This window comes from Hylaeus anthracinus, unplaced genomic scaffold (assembly GCF_026225885.1).
Source record: "Hylaeus anthracinus isolate JK02 unplaced genomic scaffold, UHH_iyHylAnth1.0_haploid 5, whole genome shotgun sequence".
In the NCBI taxonomy this organism is placed as follows: domain Eukaryota; kingdom Metazoa; phylum Arthropoda; class Insecta; order Hymenoptera; family Colletidae; genus Hylaeus; species Hylaeus anthracinus.
In genome coordinates this window covers 9888813-9904936 of record NW_026535322.1, presented here as the reverse complement: position 1 = coordinate 9904936, position 16124 = coordinate 9888813, and the positions used below count along the sequence as shown (strand labels likewise).

General features: G+C 32.1%; 2 protein-coding genes and 1 long non-coding RNA gene across 7 annotated transcripts; 1 reads left to right on the top strand and 2 right to left on the bottom strand.

Annotated features, from left to right (window-relative positions):
- Window positions 1-1486: 1486 nt before the first annotated feature.
- Window positions 1487-13391, bottom strand: LOC128895926 (diacylglycerol kinase eta). Of its 5 annotated transcripts, none has more exons than XM_054158942.1 (22): window positions 12893-13391; window positions 12247-12451; window positions 11977-12113; window positions 11801-11892; window positions 11603-11733; window positions 11361-11529; window positions 11179-11281; window positions 9917-10239; window positions 9416-9730; window positions 9177-9328; window positions 8864-9113; window positions 8384-8772; window positions 7885-8201; window positions 7504-7798; window positions 7205-7432; window positions 7028-7130; window positions 6483-6752; window positions 6118-6412; window positions 5706-6029; window positions 5532-5627; window positions 5327-5458; window positions 1487-5265 (listed from the first exon to the last, which is right to left on the bottom strand). In XM_054158942.1, the coding sequence occupies exons 1-22, from the start codon at window positions 12929-12931 to the stop codon at window positions 4975-4977; spliced, it is 4656 nt and encodes a 1551-aa protein (XP_054014917.1). In that variant the 5' UTR covers window positions 12932-13391; the 3' UTR covers window positions 1487-4974. The 5 variants fall into 5 exon arrangements, with proteins under 5 accessions (XP_054014917.1, XP_054014916.1, XP_054014915.1 ...); XM_054158941.1 differs by having other exon boundaries at window positions 7885-8210; window positions 9917-10236; window positions 12893-13390; XM_054158940.1 differs by having other exon boundaries at window positions 7885-8210; window positions 12893-13389.
- Window positions 13284-14387, top strand: LOC128895932 (uncharacterized). Its single transcript, XR_008461891.1, has 2 exons — window positions 13284-13422; window positions 13501-14387. It is a non-coding gene; the product is annotated as an uncharacterized LOC128895932 (long non-coding RNA).
- On the bottom strand, window positions 13877-15583 carry LOC128895931 (transmembrane emp24 domain-containing protein-like). The gene is made up of 3 exons (XM_054158958.1): window positions 15202-15583; window positions 14709-15052; window positions 13877-14635 (listed from the first exon to the last, which is right to left on the bottom strand). Exons 1-3 carry the CDS (start codon window positions 15326-15328, stop codon window positions 14486-14488), a joined length of 621 nt encoding a protein of 206 aa, XP_054014933.1. The 5' UTR covers window positions 15329-15583; the 3' UTR covers window positions 13877-14485.
- Between the last annotated feature and the right edge of the window lie 541 nt (window positions 15584-16124).

The following is a 16124-nucleotide window of genomic DNA, read 5'->3' as shown; positions in this document are numbered from 1 at the left end:
ATGTGTTAAATAAAATATTATCAATGATTTTTACTTATTTATTATTATTTTCATTGAACTAAATAAATATTGCCACAATATACTTCGAGATATTAATAATTTACCAGATACTTCATGTCTTAATATGAAGTAACTATCTCTGTAGACTGTATTTAATATAATCCTTTTTTTTTATTTATTTCATTCTAATTTCTGTATTTATTATGGTCATAGAAAAAATATAATATACCAATTGTCCCAATTTACATAAGAATATTGTATATCTTGAAACTTTTTATATATGATCTTATCAAACGTTAATAAAAATAATAAATTATCAAAAACATGTGGTAAAATATCTTTCATGATATATGAAAAATAATGTATTTTTAGTAAAAATGTTTGGCATTCTCTGATAATAAAAAGGAATGGAAATAAATAATACTGATAGATTTAACAATTAGGAATCAAAATTCATAATTGAAAATATGTATGTACTTATAATACGAATTCAGATTATTCAGAATATAGATTAAATAAATATAATTTACTTCAGATGAAAATCTCATACGGTAATCACAAAATAAATTATGATTTACTTTTGATAGATGTATATAATTTGGTAAAAGTTTTAAATCACACGTTATTGTAATTTAAATGCAGATTATTACTTAAATATAACATATAATTTTTGGTAGAATCCTAAATAAATATCACATGCAAATTATTTAATATGTTCCACTGTTACTTACAATATTAAATATACAACATGGAATGCATAATACAATTTTGAAGATAGTATATTATAACGTCTGTTAAGTAAATACCATCCATATATTCAAGATTAGAAAATCTAAGGTAGGCACTTTTGTCCTTGTGGTTTGACGTTGGAATGCAAATATGTATATACGAAGGAATCGACTAATTTTTGTGGTATATATTGAGCATTCACTAACATTCAAAATGACAAGATATACCAAACGAAATATGACGTCAATTTGTATAATTGTGAAAAGTTTCAAGGTTACATTACTGACATTTTATTCTAAAATTTATATTACAAAAGGAATGTAATATCGAGAGACAGATTAACTCTTTTGTTTTTTATTCTTCAGAATACCATATCGAAACATGTAAAATACTATTCATCTTCCTTTTGCAAGAAAGAATAACAGAATTATTTAAAGAAATTTTCTTATCGTTTAAATGAAGTAATATCTGTAAAAAAAAGTTTAAAATTTGGAACAATTAATATCTACTCTACAACCTTATTTTTTTACATGTAGAAGTAACTCATAGATACATACTACGATATAAGACTAGTCACAATTATAAATCATTATGTAAGGTGCGTTACTATTTTCAGTTTTTGCTTTCTATCTTAATAATATTTTATTCTCTCTACTTATCGAAAATTAAAATTCAATGTATTTATATTCGTCCCAAATACTATTATATTATATAAATAATAATTAATATTAATAATATTAATGTTAATTAATATTAATATTAATAATTAACAATAATATTATATAAATGTTAATTTATGTAGCTTGTGGTAGTTCTGTACAATAATAAACAGAATATATATACAAAAAACAAGAGAATTTATAAAGCAATATATAAACGATGAAAAATGAGATCAACGATAAGATATACATAGTAATCAAGTATTATAGTCAAGATAGAAAAGATTGGTCTGTTACTTTTACTTTTTGTTTTTTTTAAATTCTGAATCATGTCAGGCACAATCTCCACTTTCGATATGCCAAATTGCCTTTCTGTTTGAGAGACAGATAATTATAAATATATCGTTTCCATTTCTGTCTCTCAAACACAACGAATGAAGCGAATATACGGAATAGCACAATGGTACGGTGACGATAGCTCCACGGTAACTTTAAGAGGCCAATCGATTCGAGTACAGCTGATAATAGGACATTTGATCAGAATTAATGGTATTGTATATTAAATGTATAAAGGAATATACAAATACATAAAGCAGACATACACATGCATGTCAGAACATTCGAGTATGCTTATACATGCAATTGTGTATGTATATATACAACAGACGTATATGTTCACACAAACACTCACAGGGAAACGTAGAAACTCACCTCTCTTAGAATTAAGTCCGATTGTATATAGAGAGATAATTTTGGCCAGAGACAAACCAAATTTAAAAGGAAGTAATATTATCAGAGTTGCTATCTCCATTCAAAAGTATCTCTGGATGCAATACAATTCTGAGAAAAAACAAGTTTCAACGTTTCCTTGACAGCATAAAATGCTGTCACAAGTAAGTACACACAAAAGAGACCTGGATATCAGCGAACCGTACCTGCCTTAGGTTGTGAGAAGCAATCGAACCTTCAATCAAGAAATTTCCTGTTTAATGCACCCTCAACCTTTACCGCTTTACTCTGAAGCGTAGGGGAAAAGATATATAAGCCAAAGGTAGGTACTTATATAAGGAGATGCTAAACCTTGGAACGATTCAGTCATAGGCAGTTACCAATAGGTAGGTCTTTGAAAGATAACGATTGTTTTTCTTGCATGTGCAGGTTCAGAGTTAATAATAATTACAAATTAGTAATTTACACTAAGTACCAAAGATACTCAGGTGCTTGAAAGTCTAGGTAAATTGAAATACCGGTACAATTGTTCAATCATGAGATCGCAGTCCATTTAACTGGGACAAGTTTCATATTAGAGAGCAATTCCTCGCTTCCAAATACCTGGCTATCTTGTGTATTGCTAGCATTCGATTGAATAAAGCTACATTGGCCGCTCAAGGTCACTTACTCAACTGCGAATTACATTAAATGCTACTCCTATTATTTTTGTCCTTTTTCTTTTTTTTTACATCATAACAACTTATCCCTATGTTGGAAGACGGAAGGGGTGTGCCTGTAAGTTTGCGTGAAAAGACAAGAGATCAAGCAACAGGGGTAGTGAAACGGTATGTATAATAAATATTTAACCCCTCGGTGACCAATGAGCGTCCAATTTTCATCCGTCTACAGCAGTAACAGTAATAATGAATAGCTCGACGCTTTCTACTAGTTTTGAAAACTTAGCCAGAAAATATTATAGTAAACAGAGTCGATTTAATTCTTACTCAACGAATATTCTGTTTAAGATAATTTTGTATTTGCGATGTTTAATTTAACCGCGAGTTATATCGAACCCCTTTTTCATGAGGGGGTACTCTACGAAGTACAACATTGATATTACGATACATTTTAAAAATTTGTTTCCTCTTTTTTCTTTCCATTAAATTTGTACGTGATACTTTTATTGCCATCGGCGGTTAATTTACACACGTGTTTACTTTACTATTATTGTTATTGTTATTATTACTATTATTATTATCATCATCATCGTCATCGTCAACTCTCAGTTTATTTTATGCAATAGTTTCACTTTCCTTTAATTGTTTTGTATTAAAAACGTGTCTTTGAGTACTTTTCAATTTTTTTTTTTCTTTAAGAAGATAGATACGATTAAACATTTTAATTAACGAGCATAAAAAAGTTGTAGATCACTTACATATATATAGCGTGTTATCGATAAATGTATACGTATGTAGAGGATCTCATTTCGAATGTGCATATACGCTTCTGTATGTGTATATGTACGTATATTTCGTATAATGTAGATAATAAATACAAGGTGTTCCGTTCGAATGGGTCGTCCTGTATCATTGAAGTATTATTAATGAGCTTTAATAGTTTTATTCGAAAAATTCAATACTCTGTCGAATGCTACCGCAAGAAGTTACATCTTCCATAAGAGGAATAAAGTTGTTTTTCGAATCTCTTTTATGTTTCTGCTAAGAAAGAAATTATTGCTACTTATATTAGCGAGCATATTAAAAATGGTTATTTCTATTGGGACACCCTCAATACGACTCGAATTTTAAGATTGAATAACAGAAAAAATTCTTTTCTGCGTAGCATAAGAGGACATAATATATTAATTTACTTGTAAGTACTCCTTATTACGCTTGTAATATACGTAGTTTACCCTTACAAACACCCTGTAATAAATACTGTCTTTTTTTTTTGTATATCATATTATATATATGTATGCATAGTATTATATGTAATACTGTGTACACATACATATACATATTTATTTTTTGCACGTAAAATTAAAATCGAAGTAAATTAATATAAATCACAAATAGAATAGACTTGTATAAATGATATATGTATATTTGACAGTAATTATTTCATATCTAGATTTACGTGTAACTTTAAAATGTATTAATACTGCTTCGATTAAACTTGAAGTAATATTCAGAGATATTTAGTTTAATATCTATTAAATATTTTTAAAAAAAGTGGCAAATAATGGCTTAATACCTTTCGAACTGATACATAATTTACGTTAACATATCGTTCCTGAAGTCTTTAATTTTTATACAATGCATAAAGCAACAAATGTACTTAAATCATTATTCAATAAGATTTCTGATGATGTCTAAATCTTATTTGTTCGATAAATGCATCATCGATGTCGTGTTCCCTACGTCTAGTAATATTCTAAGATGCGAGTTTGATTAAAATACACTCTAACTAAGTCATGCTTCTAGTTTTAAAAGAAACAAACGTGTCTTCTTCTAATTCCCTTATAATTACTTTACCTCTGACGTAGAGTTAGTTAAATAGTTTGGCACAAGTAATATCAAGTTGCGACGTATATCAGCGTAAAAAATAATCTTTCTATGATACTCCGTCACACTGACTACTATTTTATCGGAATATCTATGTTCTGATTTTTACCGTCGCGTAAAATTACAAATTTTCTTGTTTACTCAACGCATTCTGTAAACGATCTGTATACAGTCGATTACTACTTTCGATAGCAGTAATTTGTAATTTTTTTACGACAGTAACACAAATTTAAATTTATGGATAACCGTTAAGTGTTATAACACGCTAATTATTTTTGTCATTTGAAACGTTTATGTACGCGTTGGTATATCTAATCATTCAGATCACTGATGGCTTGTAATATTCGTTTAACGTGTCCGACTTTAGTAATACCGAGTTCCTTGAGATCTCTACGGGCTAGCGTTAACAATTCCCTACCTCGTATGTCGTGAGAAACAAACTTGTCCGTGTATTCGCCCAGTTGTAGATTTTCCAACCAGGAGCACACTTCTTGAACGCCCCACGTAGTGACTTGATCCCTAGCGGGATGTCCACCGGAATTACCTCCCGAACGCCGGAATTTCAACCAGAATAAACCTTTGTGACGATTCTTTTTATCTCCCTAGCCGAACAAAGTTTCTAATAAATTAAAGCGCTCGGGAAATACATTCGCGGTATATTACCTGCTCATCCGATGGCAAAGTTTGGAAATATACCAACCCAGTGCCCCCTTCGTCGAACGTACACTTCTTCAATTCTTGCTCCATATTGGCCAAAGAGAACGATAACTTGCTTTCTAAATCTTCCCGCAATCTCTGCATCACGAAATTCTGATTATCGTTTGATAATTGATAATCAAACTAAATAAATGAAACGTAAAATGCTTACTAAATTGTGCGCTTTATCTCGAAGCAATTCACACGAATCTTCGTAAAGTTGTCTCGCGCTCGAGACTAGTTCCGTTACGACGGGTCTCAGATTGTCCTGTTAAAAAGAAAGGATACTATTATTGCGAAAGACGAATAAGGTTATGTTATCGATACTTGACAAATCACTACTAACGCCTTGTAATATTTTTCCATCGGGATGCACTTGTTCGAGTGCCTGCGCTGTTCTAGCTGCGACTTGGTATAAATCGGGTTCCAAACTTGGATGCGATATAATGAGTAACTTGACCCATTTAACTAGAGTCGTAACTACTTCGATAAATCCAAGTAAAATGTACATTTCTTCGTCATTTAAGTGCGATGGTTTACTATGTGCGTATAAGTGAGACTTAGACTGCGATTGTAATTGTGCATTGCTTAAAGTAGACGTCGATTGGGATATTGCGTTGAGCGTATTGCGCTGCTTTTCCTCCCACGTTTTTAACGATGTCTCTAGAGCCTAAAACATTAAAAGTAGAAAGTTATTACTTAACAGTGTATATATATATATTTGAGTGATCGGCGTAACATTGCATTATTTCATTTACCCTATTTCTGTAAAGCATCTGCATACGATTTTTGTGTATAATACGTATGATACCAGGTGGTTGAATCCAAGCCTCGCCATCGACTTGTATAGGTACCCCTTCGTCACCCAAAATATTGATTTGAACTGTTTGACACTGTGCGATTCTATGATGCTGTAAATTAATAAGTCGCGAGGCAGCCATTTGAACGGAACCAAATACCGCTACAACTTCTAGTATACGGTCATCGAATGATGGCGCTAAAAATAAATCTCCTTCTTTCGTGCCTCCCCAAAAGTTTGTGCCACCCATGAAGCTACGAAAAAATATAATCTTGCTCGGTTACAAAATTTATGAACGTACTTATTTTATTTCTGAATGGATACCTTGGAATGTTCAATACAACGATTCCTTGTAAAGAAGGTAACGGTATCCGTTGACCATCGCATTCTAACTGAACTCGTTGTTCAAGATTTTTGTACGTCTTCTGTAACCATTGTTTGGACCCCAATACACCGTACCACATATAATTTTTTGCTCGTGATCGACATTTCTCAGGGTGTTCTTCTCTCTTGTGATGAAAATCAAGACTGATTTTTGCATCGATACCAATTCCAAAATAATTGTTCATAACGCAACGTTCGAAATAGCCTTCCCTGCGAAATTCGAGTAAAAATATGTTTTACTGTTACGGCAGTCTAACTCAATGCAGAATAATATGTTTTATTGCTGTACGTATATCGAACTTTCTGATTACACTATTCGAAGATATTATTGGAACGTAATATCAATCATTAGCAATCCAAGCTGTATTACAAAAGGTACGATAATACATACAAGAGATGATAGTTTATTTATATAATACGAACGAGTAAAATGAAGAATGTATAAAGAAGACAAATAGGAAATCAGATAACTGTATTAAACTTACATTAAAGTTTCATCGGGATCCATTAATGGCGATACTGCAGCACAAAGTGCATCTGCATTTGCAAGTAACGCTTGACTAATAAGACCTGTTCCTCCACTGACGTCTATAAAAATATAGAGTAACGTGCTACGTATATAATTTTGACTATACTCTACGAAAAATGAAATATTCCCTTACTTGGCCACATAGATAACTGAACCAATGGATTGATAATTGGTAGTTTTTTAGCTTCCTCGGTTTTGTCTACGGATTTCATTCTTTCATGACGTAGACTTATATTAGAACCGCCGAATCTTGCAGCCGTAGCAGCCAAAGAAACTACTTCCGATGCTTTCAGTAAGCTCCCGCTGCTAATTCGACGAGTTGCTTGAGGAGAGAATCCCGACTCTGGCAGTTCTACGCTCACTGTTCATTTGTAAAGATATATTAATTCATAATTAATAAAACTTGTTTGAAACTATGCAAGGTTCGCTTACATTTCTCCATACTTTCGCCGTTATGCCGTCTTAAGTAAGGGCTCATTTTATACCCTGTGTCTGAATCATGTTGACTTTCGATCGACATCGATGGGCTAGGAGGATTAATTATAACGCTAATCGTAGGTGGAAAATTATTAGGTTTTTCGTTTGTTGGAGTAGTATCCGAAGAAACGGTAAAACAGCATACAGGACTCAACAAATCGGATGTTTTACCATCCGGAGAATCTTTAGATTTAGCAACCTCGATAGTATTTTGTCCAGTTAATCCTAATTTATGCTTGAGTTTATTATTCTATTGAAAATTAATACAAAAATTTCAATTAAATTCGGTAAGCATGGTTTCGATTAAAATCATTAGATAAGCTACATTAAATATACCTCTTTCTCTATAACTATGGAATTTTTTGTTTCCTTCTTAAAAGACCGTCTAGCGATATCGTTGCCTTCTACAAATTGAGCTAAACTGCAATATTTTTGTGGTTTCTCGACGTGCTCGGATTCCAAGCATTCTCTTACTGAGTCGTATTTTTCTCCGATCATCGTGCTAATCAAATCTTGTCCGAGAGAGCTTAAATCGTCGATTAAACTTTCAGAATTTTGCACTTCGCTGGTAAACATGTCCGAATTGTCAGGAGAATCAATATGCCCGATTTCAGAACTGTCAGATCTCTTTGTAGAATCAAATATATCGCTACCTATACGAGCTGAAACGAATAGGACAAGTTATCTATAAAATACATAAAATGTAATTTATACCTATTTACGTGAAAATGATCATTTTAAAAATAATATTTAATTACTAAAACAAATTTACTTTATCTATATAATTATACAAGTCTGTGCTGTAATTATATAAAATTTTTATTTATATACTTACCAATTTCACTTTCGCTATTTCGTACAACGTAACTCTTAAAGTCCAAAGTATCAGAGATCATACTATCCGTACTAACGATACTGTTACTACAGCTACCTCTAGGTGTATCCATTTTACTTTTATCTTCAAACTTTTGTTCGTGTTCCGGGGATATGTGTCTAGATTGAATCGAATCTGAATCAGGAGAAATGACGGTGTCTTGCATAGTAGCATCATCCGAAGGTGAACTTGTATCGAAGTTAGTTCTTGTAACACTTATTTGAAACTCCGAAGAAGCTTCTATGTTATTATATTCGGATATATGTTGATCGTTACAAGCTTGAATTTCAGTTTCTTGCTGACCGTATATAGTCATGGACTGAGTTGCAAGATCTTGAAAGTTAAACGAGCTGAAACGAAATCAATCGATTTATATTTTTTTCCTACGATACACATGTTGCAATATTGTCCGTACGTATTTGTTACGTAATGTGTATCTACCCTTGAGGTGAATTTTCACTATTTCGTCTAGTGTCAGCAAAACCATCTGGAGCAGGTAACGTTAATAATTCTTCTGATTGAGAATCTCTTCTAAGGTCGAGCATTGGACTCAAAGATGCCAGGTTAGGAGTAAGACTAGGGGTATATATAGAATCTTCTGTACTTTTCAGGGATTCTATAAATGGTCCTATGGATAAGTTTTCGACATGGTCCACTTTCAAACCGGGAATATCCATTTGTTGCTTTTTGTCTGAAATGTATTCCTTCATTATAAATGTGTTTAAGAAAAGGAAAATGGTAAAATTAAACTCACTTGATACGGAATTTAGTATTGTAGTATCGTCTAGCGAAGTAGTTGTGTTCGATGATTTAGCAATATGTTTTATATCCACATTAATCTGATCGTCGACAGTCAATTGTGAATATTCTACGAGATGTCGTATAATTCTTTTCAAGCTATTTGCTCTAGAATTCGGTAGAAAGAAAGATATTCGATATTCATACTTTAAACAATGTTTAATTTATCCTTACACAAAGAGTTATATAATATACCTTGTCATTACAATTTCTTTTTCCATGAGACGTCTTTTTCTTTGAACCCTTTTCAAGTTTGTCATATCTTTTTCTGGCTTTTCTAATACTCCTTTCTCACAACTGTCAGGTGAAATAGAAACTTCAGCGTTTAATGTAATATTATCTGCATTTTCTATATGCTCGGTTAAGAAACATTCTTCTTTGCATAACGTTTGTAATAACAAATCAAGCTTTTCCTGAAGTATTTTACACTTTTCCTCCACTTGTTGGTCCTCTGAGTTTATATTTTCCACTATGTGCGTTGCAAAATCTTTAACTGTGTCGCACAGAATTCTGTCGATAAAATTTCATCGAGATAATTTACGTCCGGCGCTTTATTACATTTTATTTTAATATAATTTCGTAGTTCCGATAAAAACGCGATTGTAATTATAAACTTATAAATTGAAAAATGAATCGATACATTAAGATAACTATTATAACATTAAGAAACTATTACATGTTCTGTAAAATACTTACTTAATGCTAGATAAAACTACGTTGTCCTGATCTGACTGTAAAATGTTCGTTATGTGAGTAATAACATTGTTCTCGTATTGATGGACAATATTGGATTTCAAAGTTGTTTCGGATCGACTCAAAGCAGTTTTATGACATGGCAAAGATATGCTACGTTCGAACGTCATAATACTCCATCGATCGAGCATTTTGGTACCTGCTTTCTCATATTTCTCTAACAACTGGGGTAAATGAGTATCGTCGTCGCAAGAAGATCCCCAACCTAATACACGTGCCAGATCGTTTCCCGTTCCCAAAGGTAGAACTCCAACTTGGCACTGCTTCTATTTTAAATTTTCGAGTTATAAATTTACGGATTTGAACAACTAGCGATTGCAGAAATGTACGTTAAATATTCAAATATTTATCTAATACAAAGCATACATCGCAAATAAGCAAAGCATACTTTGAACATCGAGAGAAACAAATTTATTTTTTATGATAAAAGTGCCAAGGATCAATACCAAGGGCATTAACATTACCAATTTTCATTGGACGAAAGTACCGTATACAAAAGATAAATAAAAGACATTTGTATTAAGTAAACAAATTATATATAACTGTAAATAATAAAAGTAATATTTGGAAGTATTCTAAAGAAATTCATGCTTAATTTACACTTACCATCTATAAATAAAGTTAATGAAGCTTCACGCATACAAAGAATCCTAATGCACAAACACCAGTATCATCTGAAATAAAATGATAAAAGAGACACGCCATGCTATTTAAAATATTAAAGCCTTCCATAATCGTTTAGTTAACTCTTCTGTGTTACGATATATACACATAAAACGATACTTTTTTTTTTATTTGAAACGAACAAAAATTTAATTCTTACTAAAAGGCTAAGGAAATTAACTTCGTACCAGTAATTCGATAATAATTAAGGGAAAATATTATTACACTGTAAACAATGATAACATAATGCAGACATGCGAATAATAGAACAAATTTAATATCAAGTTTATTAAACTTTAATTACGTAGTTCACAAGTGCTTTTATAATTATATTCAATGTTCGTGCGTATATCGTTTGTGTTTATATGTGCGCATAAACAAGGTCCGATAGTAATAATCTAGAGAGCATCGCAGGTTTTGTATGGCATAATCATATTTAAGATAAATCTATGTATATAAATTGCATAATAAAAGTTGAAGTTCATGCAATTAGCCAACATTTACAAAATCAAATATCATTCGAATTCTCTACTTTTACTTACATGCATCCCCAAACGATCGATCTCAGAGAGAACCCAACCGACGGATCCATCGCCGCTGCACACCAGAATCCGAAATGGGTCAAAGTGACGGAACAATCTCAACCTGTTTTCGATACGTTACTAGTAAGTTTCGTTCTCGGTATTAAAACTAAAAAGGAGCAATTTATTATAATAAATCTTACCCTGGCCCTGGTCCACCTTTTATAAGATCAAACACCTGTGCTGGATTTAATAATTGTTTAAATCTTCTAAGAAATTTTACGCCTTGATTATCACCAGATTTACTATTTACAAATACTAAAAGTGGACTGCAGCCGGTGGGTCTAATAGCTTCCCAAGCCTCGTCGCTACCTATTTCATATTAAACGAACGTGAAAATTGTATTAAAATTATAAAATTGTATACATATACATATATATATTACCTATACTGTGTAATGCTGTAGGAGGAACTACGCTTAGTTTAGCTGGTCCTAATGGACATATAACACTTATGGCAGGTCTGCATGCTGTGTGTACCGTAGCTCTACACCACAAACATCTCCAATCTTGAAGCCTAAATAAAACGCAAAACGAAATTAAAACAAATTTTAAATACCACCTAATATCCTATACTTTTATACCTGAGCACAGAGCCACAAGTTTTGTCGCACACAGAGCATTTTGAGGATACCGGTAAGTTGCCTTCCATCCACTGGTGTGGCATAGTAATGTTCTAAACAGTAAAAACGAAAGTTATTTAACTAATTAAAAAACCGAGTCCTTTTAAAGGAACTTTTAATAAATATTTTATACTTACCCCATCTTGGTCCTCGATAATGTCCTTACCGATAGATGCCAATGTAGTCCATTTGCAATTGTTTATTGCTTTTATGCTACATCGTTTGTGAACTTTATATTTACATATTTCACAACTTAAACCATGAGAAGTAACACCTGAAACATATATCGATATATTAATTACATTTTAGTTTATATAAAGTAGAGAGAAAACTTGATAAGATCCTTTCGTCTTACTAACTTTAACAAAACAAAGAAATTATAGATACCAAAATATGCATGCATGTACCATAGAGGGCATCCCTGCAAACATTGCAGTAAGTCGGTCTTGCGTGACTTGTCGCATACCATTGATGGTTACCGCTAAGCATTTCTGCTATACCGGTATCCGTTTGAGGATGAGTCTCCGCTACTGTCCTTAACGCGTTCAACCAATCTTCCATTTCTTGTCTACTTTCACCACAGAGAACCAGCGATCGAAATGGAGTTATCACCTAACAATAAACGTTACATTAGACGTTCCAATGGGAACATTTGACGTAAACCAGTTTTGATGTAATAATCTTCTACTATGTATAACAGATACTTTATAATTTTGTATCTGTAATAATTTGCGCGCAAATACCGACAAAATTATTTCATGAAAGGACAGACTAATAAGGCTTTAATTCAACGAAATTTAATTTTTCTACGAAACTTAATATCGGATCGAATATTTAACATGAAATTTGTATATATTTATAAAGATGAAAGTCTTGTAATTCCTCATAGCACTAAATCTGTAAATCATAGTACACTGTCGGCTAATAACTGCGTTATGCGCAAAGAATATTACTCGGGGTTGCAATAATTATATTAAAAATAAACTATCGTATAATAATAAGGAAAATAACCTTGTGTATGTATATATTAACAGTGGAAAAGCGAAACATTACCTTGAATCGAGAACGGGTTCTCTGTTGCTTTGGTGACATTTGAATTGGAATTTCAGACTCATTTGAATTCCTTTATTTTCTACATGTACCGAACAATTACAGACGTTACGTTCGAACAGGAGAAAACGACTTTCGGCCACGCGAAAAGTATCATAGCAAGATGCACCGAGCATCGGAACAACCGAAGCGGCGAATTGTACGCGCGATGCTCTTTTCTTCTTCTTTAAGCCATTGCTGTCCTATTTTCCATGGCGCATGTCATGTCACCTCGTTTATAAATAAATGTCCAAACGAAAACGACGCGCATTGTTGCAAAGTTTTATTCATTATTGCGCGCGATATACCTTTTGTCGATAAACGTTTTATGAAGCTGTCAAAAGTTACCCACAAGAAAAGCAAACGTAAACTTACGTAAACATTACATCCGAGAAGGCGATATATGTATAATCAATTCCCAATAATTCTGATAATTCGAAACTACCATTCATAGAACGGTCGAAATAAAACCAATATTATATTTTGCTTTTTAGGTATTGATTATGTCGTTATTCCAAATTTCAATCAATTGATAATAAAGTAAAACACGAGTAATTTCTTTTTATTCGCAGAGGATCGACGTTAGGCTAATTTGTTTTTCATCGATATTACGAATTTGAGAGATGAAAGGGTACAATAAATTGTATATTTATTTACATTGATCTAAAATATACGTGTATGCATGGATGGACCATTTAAAGCTTTCAGTTACAAGTAAAAAATACATAGAGATCATAAAAGAAAATATACGTTTAGTACGTGTGTAAATATATATCTTTCAATATATAATTATATATATATATATAAAGTAAAATTGTCAGTACTTCGCGGATAAATGTATACATATAAAATGAATTTTTTTTTCAAAATTTTTTTCGCTTTTAGATCTTAAGTGCTTTATGTTAAATGTACAAACAAAATCTACTTATCAAATTTTTTTTGAGATAATTATAAAACATTTAATTTCTGTCGATTTTTATTACATCATATTACACTGTACAATCATATAAACGATATTATTACAAACATTATAGCTGTGTCCATTAAATTATTTTGATATTTGCTTACCCAATTAACACATAAATTACTCCGTTCCTCTTTAAATATGAAAATGATTAGAAATTTTAATACAGTTTGTCTATAAATATTTGTTTTTGTAATAAGAACAATAACTCTGCGCATTGACAACCAGTATAAGGATAGTTTCATTTTACATGCTATAAATTTTACGTTTCATGTAAATTGAATTTTTAACATCTATTATTACAAAAAGACGTTCTATTCGTTTCAATAACTTTTTTTTTCTTTAAGCAAATCTTAACCTTAAATGTACATTATGTTATTTTTAGAAAACCTAATAATGTAAGCAATGTTAACCTTACCGCTAATGACATTCGTTATATGTTCGTATTTAAAACGTTTAACGCGGCAGATCGAAGAGGAAAATGAATACAAAAAGTTTCAAGTCTGTAATTCTATGTAACAAATAAAAAAAAAAAAGAGAGAAAGAGAGAGAATGTACAATGAGTGTATGAATTTATTGTAACATGCTTTAAATTAGATAACTCTTCTGACTTCAAAGAAACGTTTTAAATAGAAAATTTGTCCTATTGTCATACAAACCAAAACCATAGCTTCAAAGAAAGCCCACGTAACTACAAGGAAATTGGTACTTTCGTTGATATCTCTATGAATTCGATCGCGAACCTGAAAATAAAAAGACAATATTAATAAAATTTTTAATGGTTGGATGACTATCCGTGTCAAAACTGTAAATTACCTGCATGTATTCTTGCTCGCTTTTCACTCCCCACAAACTCGTACTTAATTCTTTAATCATATCATCTATTTTACTATGATTAGAGTTATCGCCGTTCTTTCCATCCGAAGTTTGTTCAACTGTTTTCGGATTGTCGCCAATGTCCATACTGAACATGACAACTTTCGGCGTCATACTGCTTTTCTGATTACCAAAGCAATACGTATAAACACCAGGAACATGTGCAGCAAATATATATTTACCGCTACTTTCTTGATCACCCTGATAGATTATCTTTTTATCTGGGCCAATTATTTTTACATCTATATCTAAAAATCCACCCTCCGCTATTTCAAATGTGAGACCTGTAGAAAACATTTCAAAAATTACTAAACATCTAAGCCTATTAAGGCCTATTAAAGCAAGTTTGCGTTGAGAGTTGTGATAAAAGAAATGTCTGAAATATTCAAAGTACTCTAAAGCTCTTAAAGAAACAGCAGAGTAAGAAACTAACCCATTTTCGTGCCCGCTTCTACTCTGTCGAAGAAACATTCTTCGGCGTGTGCATCGACGGTGATTAAATAACAACTTGCGTTTGTAATCGAAACAAGCAGGAATAAACACAAAATAAACCACCTCATTTTATCAAATTACACTGTGAACCAATTAAAAACGACATATGCTGTTTCTTTTTCTGCCACTTCACAGCGGCATGTTGCTACCACAGCGCCACGTAGGCATACCGTCGTGGAATTAATAATATACATAGACGACGTACGTACAACATAATTTTCATTTTAGTAGATGTTTCGCGGATCATATTTATACATAAGCACTAATCAATGTTTATATCGAGTTTAAATAACGACGATAATTCAATTATTAGTAGCACGTTCCAGACACTCTCTGATCGGAGTCACGAAATAACGTGAAGGTTAGGTCGTGGTCCGCCATTTTCTCGGTTAGTCCCGCGAAATTCAAATTGAAAAGCACGGAGTGTTCGCAATGTTTGTACGCTGAAATAATTAATAAATAGAAATACTTCTTACGAACGATTCTTGATAAAAATTGATTGAAAGAGAATATTTAAAAAGAAAATGATTAAGAATTGTAATATAATATAAGACTCTGCTCTGAGACTTTATTTCGCAACACGTTCATTGCAATATTTTACAATCTTCCGAAATGTTCTAAATTTCGACAATTAATATTATAATAACCGAGGCCAAATGGCGCAAAAGCTTCGAGGTTTATGATATTTGTCACTTATAGAATAAACATTTAAATTGCCATGCAAATCCACGACTCCATACAACTTCATAGATACGACGTCCCCTTATCAGCTGAAAAATGGCGGCGACCAATCGGAATCGGGCAACGTTATTTCCCGACTCTGATTAGATGATTCCTTTCCAATATTCGTTATACATTTTCGTA

What these genes read in the sequence shown, in the direction of transcription:
- LOC128895926 (XM_054158940.1), bottom strand. Translation starts at nt 12,931, where the DNA reads ATGTCACCAAAGCAACAGAGAACCCGTTCTCGATTCAAG. An exon ending in ACTTGTGGCTCTGTGCTCAG is followed by an intron (nt 11,734 to 11,800) that starts GTATAAAAGTAT and finishes CGTTTTATTTAG; the next exon opens with GCTTCAAGATTGGAGATGTT. An exon ending in TCAGTTATCTATGTGGCCAA is followed by an intron (nt 7,131 to 7,204) that starts GTAAGGGAATAT and finishes ATATTTTTATAG; the next exon opens with ACGTCAGTGGAGGAACAGGT.
- LOC128895931 (XM_054158958.1), bottom strand. Translation starts at nt 15,328, where the DNA reads ATGAGGTGGTTTATTTTGTGTTTATTCCTGCTTGTTTCGATTACAAAC. An exon ending in AGAAGCGGGCACGAAAATGG is followed by an intron (nt 15,053 to 15,201) that starts GTTAGTTTCTTA and finishes TGTTTTCTACAG; the next exon opens with GTCTCACATTTGAAATAGCG. An exon ending in GCGAGCAAGAATACATGCAG is followed by an intron (nt 14,636 to 14,708) that starts GTAATTTACAGT and finishes TTTTATTTTCAG; the next exon opens with GTTCGCGATCGAATTCATAG.